The sequence below is a fragment of the Thalassophryne amazonica genome, chromosome 1 (assembly GCF_902500255.1).
Source record: "Thalassophryne amazonica chromosome 1, fThaAma1.1, whole genome shotgun sequence".
NCBI classification, from domain to species: Eukaryota; Metazoa; Chordata; class Actinopteri; order Batrachoidiformes; family Batrachoididae; genus Thalassophryne; species Thalassophryne amazonica.
In genome coordinates this window covers 135,142,309-135,157,447 of record NC_047103.1, presented here as the reverse complement: position 1 = coordinate 135,157,447, position 15,139 = coordinate 135,142,309, and the positions used below count along the sequence as shown (strand labels likewise).

At 40.9% G+C, this 15,139-nt stretch overlaps 1 protein-coding gene across 3 annotated transcripts in view; it reads left to right on the top strand.

Moving 5' to 3' along the window:
* Window positions 1-15,139, top strand: part of appa (amyloid beta (A4) precursor protein a) — a 134,819-nt gene that overhangs the window by 98,804 nt on the left and 20,876 nt on the right. For 2 of the 3 annotated variants that reach the window (XM_034175185.1, XM_034175196.1), the window contains 7 exons: window positions 1,525-1,658; window positions 3,148-3,222; window positions 3,316-3,474; window positions 11,244-11,372; window positions 12,262-12,361; window positions 13,525-13,737; window positions 14,675-14,728. In XM_034175185.1, the coding sequence (XP_034031076.1) occupies window positions 1,525-1,658; window positions 3,148-3,222; window positions 3,316-3,474; window positions 11,244-11,372; window positions 12,262-12,361; window positions 13,525-13,737; window positions 14,675-14,728 (864 nt within the window). The remainder of the gene's footprint in view (window positions 1-1,524; window positions 1,659-3,147; window positions 3,223-3,315; window positions 3,475-11,243; window positions 11,373-12,261; window positions 12,362-13,524; window positions 13,738-14,674; window positions 14,729-15,139) is intronic. The other variant, XM_034175191.1, reaches the window with a different exon arrangement.

Here is a 15,139-nt window from a genome sequence, read left to right as displayed (position 1 = left end):
CTGAGGGAAAACTGAGTGAGTGATGGAAGTAATCAAAACTCCCATAACAGCTCTGAAGGAGGTTTGGTGGCTGTTGGTTGGATAAACTGGGGATATTGTAAGTTTTGTCTGTTGCATCACCTGTTACAAGACATGAAATGTCAGCTACAGTTTACCTTTCTGCCCACTGTCTGTATTCTTAATTATACTCTATAAAATAATTTTATTTTCTTGTTGTTTAATAATGTTGGACATTTTAAAAATAAAATTTTTATTCATTTTTTTTATTCGTTTTTATCTGTACATATATTTTCGATTCTGTACTTAAAATCTAGGGGTACCAGTAGTTTTGACTCAGGCTGTAATGAAAATCAATTGCAGTCGAGTTAAACTCAACTTTTTATCCAACACCCAAGCTTAACCCTAACATAACCCTTGTATTAACTATAAACGTAACTACACCTAAAGTATCTTTACCCTGAACCAGATTTAACCTTTAGCCTAAACCCAACATAACCCTAACCTTAAATCTAACCTTAGCTAAACCTAATCTATATTTAACCTTAACCAAATTTAACCATAACCCAACCCAACATAGCCATAATCCTAAACTTAACTCTAACCTTAAGCAAACCTAGCACAAATTTACCATAATCTAACCTTAACCTTGTCGTTGAAACTGCTTTTTTTCTGGGGGTAAGATTGTGTTTGTAACACACATGAAGAAAGTAAAGTCCCCATGAAGATCTGAACTCATGTTCTCTAACTGAGTCTGTTGGCATCAGTGGTACACTCTAGCACCTCTAAGGTAAAAGCCAAGCTTTTGGCCTTATTCATGTGTGGATGGAACAAACATCTTCACACAGCATACACTGTCATCTGCAGTGACAGATGGTAGATTATAACATGAGACCTGGTAATTTTGATGTGTTAATGAGTAGGGCAATCATTTACCTATTTGAAAGACATAACAGCTGTTTTAGTGGTTTGCACACTGTTAGAGATTAAAATAGGAAGATCTCACCGTGATTGTTGCTTCACAAGTCGATTTGTGACATTACACCTTCATATCACGCAGTAATATTGAACATTATTCCTGTTTATCTGACAGAAAACTGCATAATTAATCTCTCCTTGTCTGTCTTTCGCCGGTGTGAAAGGAAAATCAAATCCAGTTTGTTCTTGTTGCTGCAGCATGTGGGAAAAGTAAAAAATGCTTTTAAGACAGCAACTCTCGCATCCAACTATGGTGGAATTTGATGTTGTCCTCTCATTTAAAGCAACATTTGGTCTAACGGCTGCAGAACAGCGACAAATATGAAGGCAGCATTAAGTAAGAGGTGTGAGGGGACTTTTAGAACCGTTGCATTGTCATGTTATTGTCTGGAACCTCATGTTGAGCCTGAGCTTGTCTTTTGTGTTGGCTGTAAAGAATTTGAGTATTGGGATTAAGCATCAAAGGAAAAAATCCTCTGAGGCCCAAATCAAGTGAATGTGTACAATAACAAAGGTGATTCTTTTTATTTTTCCTTTCTTTCCATTCAGTACCCACAGCCACACCCAGCTCCCCTGATGCAGTGGACCACTACCTGGAGACACCTGCTGATGAAAATGAACATGCCCACTTCCAAAAAGCCAAAGAGAGTCTGGAGGCAAAGCACCGTGAAAGGATGTCCCAGGTACTACATGTGTTTTGTGGACTTGGAAAAGATGTATACCTGGGTCCCTCCAGGTGTCCTTGGGGGGTATGGGTTTCTGGAACCATGATCCAGTCTTTATACGACCAAAGTAGAAACTGTGTCTGCATTCTAGGCATTACTTCAGACCTGTTCTGGGTGGGTGTTAGACTCAACTAGGGCTGCCCCTTGTCAACAATTCTGTTTGTGATGTTCATGGACAGGATTTCGGATGCACAGTCAGGGACCGGAAGGTGTCCAGTGACCTTGTATGTGCACTGGGATGTGACTGGGATGATGGTTAGCACCTCCAAATCTGAGACCATGGTCCACTGTAAGAAAAGTGTGGATCATCCCCTCTGGGAGGGACTCTGAGTAGAGATGCTGCTCCAACGCAATGAAAGGAACCTGCTAAGCGAGCATTTGGTGAGGATAACCCCAGGTCATCTCCCTGGGGGTGTGTTCCTGGTGCGTCCAACTGGGAAGAGGCCCCAGTGAAGACCCAGGACATGCTGGAGTGGTTGTATTTCCTAGCTTCGTGGGAATGAGTTAGAGGACTTGGCTGAGGATAGGGAAGTGTGGGTTGAGCTGCTTGGTCTACTGCCACAGTGACACAGACCTGGATGAGCAGCAGAAAATGAACAAATGATTGAATAAAAATGGGTGGAAAGGTTTAGATAAGGTGAAAAGATGAGAAGTTATGAAGGAGTCTTCAGCTCGTGTTAGGGACTTGGATTTTGTGGTGCTTAAAGCTCCAAATAATGGAGAAGCGATAGATTTGTCAAAGTGGGCTTCCTGTAGCAGCATAATCACAACTATATTTTTATGCACAGAAAACAGAGGGACAGGAAACCGTGTGAAGAAAAATGAGCTGCTATTTGCTAATTCCTCCCGCGTGAGCCAACAGAGCCAATTTAACTTTAATTGTCTGCCTTAATCAAGCATCTCGCTTTCCAACCGAGAGCCAGATGGTCCACAGTAACGTCACCTTTTTCAAAGCTCCACACATACGTGACCTTGTTGTTCAATAAGAAAGTTTTCCAAACTAGGTGAGAGATGGCGTTGGAATGTTGCTGTAGGCCCGTCATCTTGTGAGTTCATGCAGTTGAGTTCACGGTACAGATGCTGCTGGGTCAAACGTCTGACCTGGATGAAAGACGATGAATGGAAAGGAAGCAGTAAAAGACCAACTGAGCAGTCGACAGTCTTCATCTCACTGCACTTTGACGGCTGTGTAGATGAGTATTGTCAGTCTAAAGGAACTGTTTGCGTACATGGTGGATTTGATATTTACCGCCTGGAGCCCAGAGAATGTGTTTTCACAGGGGAGTCAAATGTCAGGGTTTTCTTCTGTTTAGACAGCTGTGAAAAGAGCAGCTCTGCACCTCAAAGAGCAACGAGATGTTTAACTGAAGTGTAAAATCGAGGTGTGGTAGAACACGACTGATAAAGAAGTTCAATTAATGGTTTTTGCTTGTTTCTTTTTGCTCAGGTAATGAGAGAGTGGGAGGAGGCTGAAAGAGAAGCCAAGAATCTTCCACGTGCTGACAAGAAGGTTGTCATTCAGGTAATAACTCGTGCATGGTGCCAACTTTGGTCTCTTTTCTTCAAACACCCTCAGTCTGCATGGCGCTGTTTTTGTTTGCTTGCACGCGTGCAGCGTTTCCAGGAGAAGGTGGAGGTGTTGGAGCAGGAAGCAGCCAGCGAGCGGCAGCAGCTGGTGGAGACCCACATGGCCCGAGTGGAGGCTCTGCTCAACGACCGGCGCCGCCTAGCTCTGGAGAGCTACCTGAACGCCCTGCAGAAGGACCTGCCCAGAGTAGGCACCTTTACTGAAGCTGATACAGATGATCACAGGAACACTGTTAAAATGGCTTAGTGTGACATAACACTGATTGTCCAGCAGGTGTTTGAAAAACAAAACTTCAAAATAGGGGGAAAGCGTCAAACTTTCATGGATTATAGTGTACCTCATGGAGATCATTTTCAGATATGGACCCAACATGTACTTTTTTTTCCCCCAAAATGTCAGCCATTTTCCAAAATGGTGTCCAAGTTTGCAAATAGCCCACATTTTAAGCACGATTCAGCACTCAATCAATCAATCAATCAATTTTATTTATATAGCGCCAAATCACAACAAACAGTTGCCCCAAGGCGCTTTATATTGTAAGGCAAGGCCATACAATAATTACGTAAAAACCCCAACGGTCAAAACGACCCCTTGTGAGCAAGCACTTGGCGACAGTGGGAAGGAAAAACTCCCTTTTAACAGGAAGAAACCTCCAGCAGAACCAGGCTCAGGGAGGGGCAGTCTTCTGCTGGGACTGGTTGGGGCTGAGGGAGAGAACCAGGAAAAAGACATGCTGTGGAAGAGAGCAGAGATCAATCACTAATGATTAAATGCAGAGTGGTGCATACAGAGCAAAAAGAGAAAGAAACACTCAGTGCATCATGGGAACCCCCCAGCAGTCTAAGTCTATAGCAGCATAACTAAGGGATGGTTCAGGGTCACCTGATCCAGCCCTAACTATAAGCTTTAGCAAAAAGGAAAGTTTTAAGCCTAATCTTAAAAGTAGAGAGGGTGTCTGTCTCCCTGATCTGAATTGGGAGCTGGTTCCACAGGAGAGGAGCCTGAAAGCTGAAGGCTCTGCCTCCCATTCTACTCTTACAAACCCTAGGAACTACAAGTAAGCCTGCAGTCTGAGAGCGAAGCGCTCTACTGGGGTGATATGGTACTATGAAGTCCCTAAGATAAGATGGGACCTGATTATTCAAAACCTTATAAGTAAGAAGAAGAATTTTAAATTCTATTCTAGAATTAACAGGAAGCCAATGAAGAGAGGCCAATATGGGTGAGATATGCTCTCTCCTTCTAGTCCCCGCTAGTACTCTAGCTGCAGCATTTTGAATTAACTGAAGGCTTTTCAGGGAACTTTTAGGACAACCTGATAATAATGAATTACAATAGTCCAGCCTAGAGGAAATAAATGCATGAATTAGTTTTTCAGCATCACTCTGAGACAAGACCTTTCTAATTTTAGAGATATTGCGTAAATGCAAAAAAGCAGTCCTACATATTTGTTTAATATGCGCTTTGAATGACATATCCTGATCAAAAATGACTCCAAGATTTCTCACAGTATTACTAGAGGTCAGGGTAATGCCATCCAGAGTAAGGATCTGGTTAGACACCATGTTTCTAAGATTTGTGGGGCCAAGTACAATAACTTCAGTTTTATCTGAGTTTAAAAGCAGAAAATGCACAGCACTCTGTGATTCCTTGAATGTGCTACTTTTGGCAAAAAAACAAACAAACATTATTCTTAAATTAAAATTTCTTACAGTTACTTAATATCATATATAGGGTTGCCACCTTTCAGAAATGAAAATAAAGGACGCCCACCACGGCTCATCAGGGCCACTAGCACCATCCAAGGAGTGCTATATTTAATTTTGAAAGAAAAAAAAAAATTAGTCATACTTAAAGCTTTAAGTGCTTTATTAACACAAAACTGTTAATGATAACCTGTGCAGTTACTGAAGTGTACAATAATAAACATAAATATTAAGGAAAACAGACCAATAATTTAATTTTTAAAGTGAGGGCATTTTTACTTTAAGAGCAAATAAAAAAATAAAAATATGTGTTTGCCTACAGTTTGCCTTGTACCCGTTGACACTAATGCTGTCAATCCAGGGGTTCGACTCTTCCCACTCACGTCTGTACATTTGCAAATGTTTTTGCTTCTTGGATGTAGTGGAGTTTCCTCGAAAATATGGAACAATTTACATCAAATAAACAACAGTTAATTGTCAAATAAAGGAGAATTCTGTATTTTAAGGGACAGGTGTCAACCCTAATCATATATTTTCTGAATGAAAAATTGAAAATGGTACCCAAAATGGCCGATAAAAGCAAAATATAAAGTGTCTGTAAATTTAATAGACAATTTAGCTCATGATAAAGATAATAGTTACATTCATAGCCACAGAAAACGTAATGCACACTCCTATATGTAAAATTGGAGGTGCTTTGTGTTGACTGTCTGCTCTGGGGCAAGTAAAAGGTCACGCCCTTGTGAATCAAGAGTAGCATGTGGTGAGGATTCTCTCTTCTCATCAATCAACTGTCACAAGCACCAAGAACATGGTTTGATGGCTGCACTATCCCATCCATCAATCAGTCTAATGAGAAACCTTGTCTTAGCTGACTCAACATTATATAACTAACAAAACTTCTTATAACTATCTGCATAATACGTCTTAAAACAAATTAGTTCCATTGACAGCATAATCTAAGTGAGCACCTACTTTCAACTGTTTGTGACACTACAGTGTCATCTTTAGAGTAAATATTTGTAATATTAAGGCACATTCTTAATTCTACAATATTTGAACAAGTAAACTATGGTCCACATGGCCTTCACGCATTTCCATTTGGCTCAGCTAACAACTGTACAAGTTTGTGATTTCAATGATCGCATTCTTCTCTGCATTTGCACAGTGCAGTACACTCGAGCATGGCCTTTTTGCATTTGCATCTGGATCTGCAGCCTTTCTGACAGCCATGGGAGATGAGTCCTCTGCAGGCATCATTAGCCTCAGGCAGAGTTGTCCACAGTGGTCTACAACACTCTGGGTTGGTCCAGCCCATTTGGCAGGGTCTGGTACTGTGATGTTTGCTGTGTGAGTCTGGCCATAGATGAAGGCTCCCTGGTACATAGCACGGTAGATGTGCTGATGAAGGGCTGCTTGCGTTGGTAGGATGTCCTCTTTCTGTCTGCCCTTCTGAGCAAACAAGAAGTTTGTTGCAGCATTGACTGTCTCAGGCTCACTAGCATGATGATACAGGAGCACAGTGTACCTTTCCAGGATAGCCAGGGATTTATCAATCAATCAATTTTTTTTATATAGCGCCAAATCACAACAAACAGTTGCCCCAAGGCGCTTTATATTGTAAGGCAAGGCCATACAATAATTATGTAAAACCCCAACGGTCAAAACGACCCCCTGTGAGCAAGCACTTGGCTACAGTGGGAAGGAAAAACTCCCTTTTAACAGGAAGAAACCTCCAGCAGAACCAGGCTCAGGGAGGGGCAGTCTTCTGCTGGGACTGGTTGGGGCTGAGGGAGAGAACCAGGAAAAAGACATGCTGTGGAGGGGAGCAGAGATCGATCACTAATGATTAAATGCAGAGTGGTGCATACAGAGCAAAAAGAGAAAGAAACAGTGCATCATGGGAACCCCCCAGCAGTCTACGTCTATAGCAGCATAACTAAGGGATGGTTCAGGGTCACCTGATCCAGCCCTAACTATAAGCTTTAGCAAAAAGGAAAGTTTTAAGCCTAATCTTAAAAGTAGAGAGGGTGTCTGTCTCCCTGATCTGAATTGGGAGCTGGTTCCACAGGAGAGGAGCCTGAAAGCTGAAGGCTCTGCCTCCCATTCTACTCTTACAAACCCTAGGAACTACAAGTAAGCCTGCAGTCTGAGAGCGAAGCGCTCTATTGGGGTGATATGGTACTACGAGGTCCCTAAGATAAGATGGGACCTGATTATTCAAAACCTTATAAGTAAGAAGAAGAATTTTAAATTCTATTCTAGAATTAACAGGAAGCCAATGAAGAGAGGCCAATATGGGTGAGATATGCTCTCTCCTTCCAGTCCCCATCAGTACTCTAGCTGCAGCATTTTGAATTAACTGAAGGCTTTTTAGGGAACTTTTAGGACAACCTGATAATAATGAATTACAATAGTCCAGCCTAGAGGAAATAAATGCATGAATTAGTTTTTCAGCATCACTCTGAGACAAGACCTTTCTAATTTTAGAGATATTGCGTAAATGCAAAAAAGCAGTCCTACATATTTGTTTAATATGCACTTTGAACGACATATCCTGATCAAAAATGACTCCAAGATTTCTCACAGTATTACTAGAGGTCAGGGTAATGCCATCCAGAGTAAGGATCTGGTTAGACACCATGTTTCTAAGATTTGTGGGGCCAAGTACAATAACTTCAGTTTTATCTGAGTTTAAAAGCAGGAAATTAGAGGTCATCCATGTCTTTATGTCTGTAAGACAATCCTGCAGTTTAGCTAATTGGTGTGTGTCCTCTGGCTTCATGGATAGATAAAGCTGGGTATCATCTGCGTAACAATGAAAATTTAAGCAATACCGTCTAATAATACTGCCTAAGGGAAGCATATATAAAGTGAATAAAATTGGTCCTAGCACAGAACCTTGTGGAACTCCATAATTAACTTTAGTCTGTGAAGAAGATTCCCCATTTACATGAACAAATTGTAATCTATTAGACAAATATGATTCAAACCACCGCAGCGCAGTGCCTTTAATACCTATGGCATGCTCTAATCTCTGTAATAAAATTTTATGGTCAACAGTATCAAAAGCAGCACTGAGGTCTAACAGAACAAGCACAGAGATGAGTCCACTGTCCGAGGCCATAAGAAGATCATTTGTAACCTTCACTAATGCTGTTTCTGTACTATGATGAATTCTAAAACCTGACTGAAACTCTTCAAATAGACCATTCCTCTGCAGATGATCAGTTATCAGAAATGTCATCCCTTCTTTCAAGCATGTCACTGAATTCCTATGGCAGAGAGTCATCAGACACTCTGCCATAGGAATTCCAGACCTGCCATGCTGTTTTCTTGCTGATTCCCCTGAAGAAAAAAACAGTGTCACACCCACTGAAGGCATGTATGATAACAAGACACGTGGATTTATCTGGACCAAGACTACCATCGATTTCATGCACAGGAAGGAAGCCCTGGTTCTTACCAGTGCCAAACCAGATCCACAGGATCACATTTAACTGTTGTACAACAGAGACCACAAGATAAGCCACATCTGTGTCTGTGGTGTGGACTAACGCAGTTGACATCTGCTCATGAACTGCACCAGCAACATGCATGAAAATCCTACTGTCTGCCTCTTCATAGTTACAAGGGGACAACGTGTGTGTCATAGGCATGGAGGCAGCTGACTTGCCCTTGGTAGTGATGACTTGCTTTGGTGAAGCAGTGGTCATTACCTGTTCAGAAAGGTAGCTGAAGAGTTCTGATTTGTTGTCATCATCTCTCTGGAAAGATTGCCAGTCACGTGGAATGTGAGAGTGTTTTTCAATTCTTCTACGCACACCATGACCACAGCACATCCTGGTGCCTGATTTCAGAGAATTTTGGATGTACTCATCCCATACAATGTCTACTCTCTGGGAGTGGTTCAGGTGTGACTGAACATAGGACAAGAACACACTCTGAGTAGTTAGAGATAGTACGACATGCAGATGTGGGAGCGAGCACGTGAACCAAAGGATTCTGGCAGCCATGTGTTCTTATGGCGGCCATCTTGAAAATAAAACAGATATTGCTTGGGTCCATATCTGAAATGTTGACCATATACTATATTTCTCTACCAATTCAGAAAATTTTGTGCTTTTACCTCGCTTTTTTTTTTTTACATATATATACATTAAAACGGATTACACCGCACTCACGATAAAAAGGTGCCAAACATAAACGAAAACTGTGAAACAAGAAAGAAAAATGTCGGTCGACCGAAAGCTTGGCCATTAAATGTACAAAAGGATTTAAGTGTGCAGACATTTTTCTTTCTTGTTTTACATATATATACAAAATTTTACAAATAGCTGCTGGACTATGTCGTTGATATTAAAGCAGATCTGCATCCCAGAAGGTCGTGGCTTTAAACCATGACAAGTCAGTGTTTAGAGATCACGGTTGCTGACAAGTGTGATCTAGCATATAGTTTGATGATGTTCCATGCCAAACCTGTACCATGTGTTGTGTTCCAGAACATAGCCGTAGATACCATAGCACGCCTGGAGTATAATTTTAGTACAACTGGCACATCTGGAAAACCTACTGGTGATTTTGCAGTATGTAAGACAATATTTTGTGGCTCTATGGAAATGCAAGGGATTGCCAAAGTATGTGAAAATTTATGTGGTAAAGTTTTTGGAGCATCTTGAAAATTCAACTACAGTTAAAACAAGACAACAGCAAATTGACGGAATATCACCTTTCCCAGGGTTGGGTAGGATTACTTTGAAGTGTAATCCAAAAGTAATCAGATTACAAGTAATCCAAATGTATGTACATACATACATGTAATCCACATGTATTCTTTCAAAGTAATCCTACCCAGCCTTGACCTTTCCTCATGGACACCTCGCCCATACCCTCTAGGTTTTTTCCAAGATAGGGACCAAGTTTCAAACTGTGATCTTCTAGAATGCATACCAGTGAAAAAGAGAGAGGGGTTTTGAAGTTTTCTGCCTTTGTCATTTATTTTGCTTTCCTTTTGTTGACTTATTTTTATTTCTTTTTGAGTAGTGGTTATTAGGAATGTCACAATCAGGTTTTCTTGGCCCAATCCCACTTGGAGTCATTTAATTTTGAGTACCTGCCAATATTGATTAGATTATCTTAGATGAGATAGAACTTTGGGAAGACTTCCTAAGGGCAAATCGAGGTTCCAGCAGCATTGGACAGTAGCGCACAGGGTAAGAGCACACAGAGTATCAAAAGTAGAAGTAAGAAACAATTTGCAAAATGTAAATACAAATATAAATACCAGAACTCACTACCTTACTGGCTACAACTGCTCCTCTCCTTCTCCTGAGGACACCCCAGAGTCCTGATCTAGTATTTTCCTGGATATCACACTTGCACAAAGCACACTGCAAGACCAGAAAAGTCAATCCAATGTACATATTTGACAATTGAACAGCTCTGCAATGCAGTAAAAAAAAAAAAACCTACTTTAAAACTAAGGTGTCTATAAAGGGTTTTTTACCAAACAACAAGGTAAAAAAAAAAAAAAAAAAGTTTTTTTTTTATGTGGCTCATTAATCCCACTTAGTGCAGCGATATAGTTTTAAAACGGGAACACTCAGTAATACTGACTGAATGGCAATGAGGAAAGACTGGTGGCTGTGTTTTAGTTGTTACAAATATATTTATTATTATTATTATTATTAAATGCAAAAAAAGGTTTTTATGTTTTTGAAAGTGGACCTTTCTCCAAACGGGTGGGGTGGTGGGGGAGCATCTGACCCGTTGCCGTTCTCCCTACCAGCCTGCACACTGCCTGTCAGCAGAAGGAAAATATGGACAAGATAATGAGAAAAATCTAATCTATTCATGTGGAAAGTGTTACCTGATTGGCTAGTAAGAAGCATATCGCATGAACCATCTGGCAGAAACACACTTGTTGTGTATTTGAAGCGAAGCAGAGCATAAACATGCTTTTAAAACATGTACTGTGGAGCTTGTGGGGAATTAGCAAAAAGCTCTGATAGAACAGTTGCTGTTAGCTCTGTGAACACAGAGTTCATGAAGCAGTGCAAGACATAACACAGACTAATTTAAGACTCATATTGACTGATTTTCATGACTCCGATACTAATCAAACAAAACAAAGAAAAATACCTCTGTTGGGCCAGATTTAGATCGCTACATTCAGATCAGGTCTCCCCTTGTGTTTATTCCTCTGCTCTTACCCAATTGCTGTATATTTATTTTTTCTCTGTTTTGCAGCCTCGCCATGTCTTCAGCCTGTTGAAGAAGTATGTGCGTGCCGAGCAAAAGGACAGACAGCACACTCTCAAACACTTCGAACATGTCCGCATGGTGGATCCCAAGAAGGCCGCACAGATCAGACCCCAGGTCTCACCAACTGCACATCTTTAACGTCAACGTGAACTTTACTGTCACTCAGACCATACAAGTAGTGCACTATAGAGCAAAATTAGATTTCTCACAGGTCTGTGTGCAGTACTACACACATATAGGTACAATAAACATATAATACACACAACATAAACAGACCTGTTAGGCATAACATGACATATTAAAAATACAAATAGTGCAAATGATTTTGAGTGGTTGGACTACTGCACTGATTTACCTTTACTGCTCACCTTTCAGGAAGTGCACACCTTCAATCCGATCAATAATTAATATTAACGCATGCTGTCAAATATAGCTACTTTAACTATGGGTGGTACCAGCTTAGTTTACAGGATGAAAGGCAGCAATTAACTCGGGTTCTGAGAAAAGTTGGAACTCAAGCCATTTTCGTCTAAAAAATATGTACTTACTGTATTTTCCATTGCACTTGAGTATAAGTTACACCTATTGTCTGTATTATCTGCTCTTTAATTTGGGATCTTTGTGCATTGATGTAGAGTACTTTTATTATTGGTATTTATTCTTTTATTATTGGTGTTATTTTGTTTAGTGCTCTGATTTTTGGGAAACTCAGATATAAAAAGTTGTAACTACGTATTAATACTGAACGTGTGAATTTTTTTCCCTCTTCTTCTGTATACAAGTCACACTGGAGTGTAAGTCACAGGACCTCATAAAACTAATTAAAAAAAAATAAATAAATAATGCACAGAATTTATACTCCCGAAAATACAGTAAGTGGCATTTTCAAAATGAGTTGTACTTTACAGGCTTTCACTTGTGTTAATGTAACTCAGGTATCACTTCTGCTGCTTAACTAGTCCCAAAGCGAAAGTATTTTTTATTGTGCTTGTGTGTGTACTAGGTGTTGACTCACCTGCGTGTCATTGAGGAGCGTATGAACCAGTCTCTGGGACTTCTTTACAAGGTTCCCGGTGTTGCTGATGACATCCAGGACCAAGTCGGTGAGTGTGGAAGTAGAAGCCAGTCCAATCCCCAGATACTGTAGCAAGAAGCTAATAAGTGCCTATGACTTCTCTGGAAAGGGATGCGAAACCATCATAAGTTATTTCCTTACTGAACCTGGTACCCATTTGCAGCTGGGGGGACTGGGGCGATGCAGATGAGGTGACTTGTCCAAGGACACAGACAAGTAGCCTGAAGCAGATATACCCGGACCTCAACCCAGGTCTTATCTTTGACTGCGAGCGTGCAAGTGACACTTAAAATGAGGGAGATAGGCCAATTAACGGAAAAGATTAAGTGATTGTAGAACTTATGAGATGACTCTAAGAGGAATGCTGAAAGACAAACAAAACAAGAGCAATCCGAGACTTCTGACATCTTCCAATCTGGATCTGGATCACCTCCCAAATTCAGTGGAGTCTTCCATGCCCTAATATCTATCTATGGTGAAAATTTCATCCAAATCCGTAGAGTAGTTTTGACGTAATCCTGCTAACAGACAAATAAATAAACACCAGTGATTTTATTACGTCCTTGTTGGACGTAATAATAAGACTAAATTGCAGTTTTTAGATTCAGAGTAAAGTGTTGAAGTTATTCTCAGGGTTGTGATGACAGTCTTGTAATCTGTCAGACTTAGTCTGACAGGGAAAGACACACTGTCTTAATTATACTGCATGTAATAGGAGGATTGAATGCTGTAATTTCCAGCCTGTGAAAGTCCTTTTTTTGTTTCTGGGGAGGGCATTGAGCCATTTGGCCTAATTCTTCTGTCCAGAGCGAAATGAAAGTGTTTGCCGGCAAGATAAATCCTGTTCTCACCCCCAGTTTCTCCCTCCCTCTCCTCCATTTGCTCTATTTCTGAGGGTTTTGGGGTTTATTGGTGTTACGTACGTCAGACAGCCATCTGTGTTTCTGCCTCTGTCACATGTGCTGCCCAGGCAAAACACAGAGAAGACCAAACACACAGAAGACAAAGCAGCAGTTAGATGTAGGCACCATGTTTATCAAACTGAGCTGAAAAAAATGCAGTTTTTTGTCTACTTTTTCTGCAAGAATCTGCCTCATATTTTTGCTGTATTTCTTTTAAATGACCAGTTCTGTTTCATGCATGCAGTGTTCCATTTTGTGAGTGCTCACAAGACGCTTCCTTTGACCTCAGAGCTTCTGCAGAGGGAGCAGGCGGAGATGGCCCAGCAGCTCGCCAACCTGCAGACCGACGTGAGGGTGAGCTACGGCAACGATGCACTAATGCCAGACCAGGAACTGGGAGATGGCCAGAGCGACCTCTTGGCCCAGGAGGACACACTAGGTCTTGGAGGAGTCGGTTTCATCCACCCTGAAAGCTTCAACCAGCCCAACACTGAGAACCAGGGTACTTGGCACTGATTGTTCAAGGATGCAATTATACGTCTTGATAACACAGTACAACTTGATTCTGTGGGTCTGACTTTGGAAGCTGAGCCTTTAGTCTCTGTAGTAGCAGTTGTCAATGTAATGTTCTGGTCATAAGGTTTATATTAATTATTTAACTTGGTAATAGTACCTTTGGGCTTGAAGACAGCCGTGTCTATGACAATCTGACATTTGATCTCAGTAATGACCTTCGCTGAAATGATTGATCTCTGGCTGAGCTTGTGAGGAAAATTCTGGAATCCACCTGAGTCCAAGTGTGTGCCACTTTTGGTCCAAAATGAGTTGAAAAACAAATTCCTGGACCTTAACCATATTAAATTTTGGGACCTGGGAGGAGGAGGCTAACAGACAGACAGGCAGACATGACCTTCAACCCAGTGATAAATCTTTGAGCAGTTTAGCCTTGCTAGACAATCTGGAACCCATCACCATTTGTGTGCCACATTTGCTGCAAAAAAAAGCTTAAAATTTTACCTTGGCCCCAGTGACTTTGATCTATGCCAAAACAAACCCTTTTAGAGCAATTTTGGGGTTCACTGTTTTCCACATAGAAATTTTGGCGGAAATCAGCCAAAGGACCTGGGAGGAGTAGCAGAGGAACAAACCTCTTAAATTATGGCATGATGTATTTCGTATAGAAGCAGTATGTTTATTGTTGCGTATTGTAATTGTATATATATTTTTTCATGATACGTTATGACCCACTGAAAAATATTGATAAAGAACAGGGCATATTTTTTTCCTTAAAAAGCCTCTAGCAATTACATTCAAGTACGGTACTGTGAATATCATCCAGCTCGGCACAGGCTTCATGGGAGTGTATAGCATAAAAATATGTGATAAAGGTTTCTTTCCACTTTGGTTTATACAGAATTTTCTCCATATTTTCCCTCTAGTTGAGCCAGTGGACTCTCGTCCCAACTTTGACAGAGGAATTCCTACACGGCCAGGTTGGTGCAGCGATCTGTGTTGATGTGATTTGTAGTTCTTAAAATATGGGGAAAATCACATGAATGAGGTTTGAGGATTGCGGGCAAAAGACGGGTTCTGTATCAATATTGATGTGAAGCTTCATTCACTGAGTTTACACGTAAGTGTCATACTACAGACTCTCGGGATAAGCAGGGGTATGAATGAGCCTCTGGCACCAACTTGGAGCCCCTTTTAAGTCTATGTTGTGTCAGATTGTCGTATCTGAACCAGTGACCAATTGTTTGAAACAAATGATTAAAATCATCCTGATGGAGTTAAATGCACGTAGTTTCTGATCATCAGCCTGATCAGATGTTCTAATCTGTATGGTACAAATGGTGTTAGGTCTCCCAGAATAGTTTGATTGATAGTTGCTAACAGACCTTGTC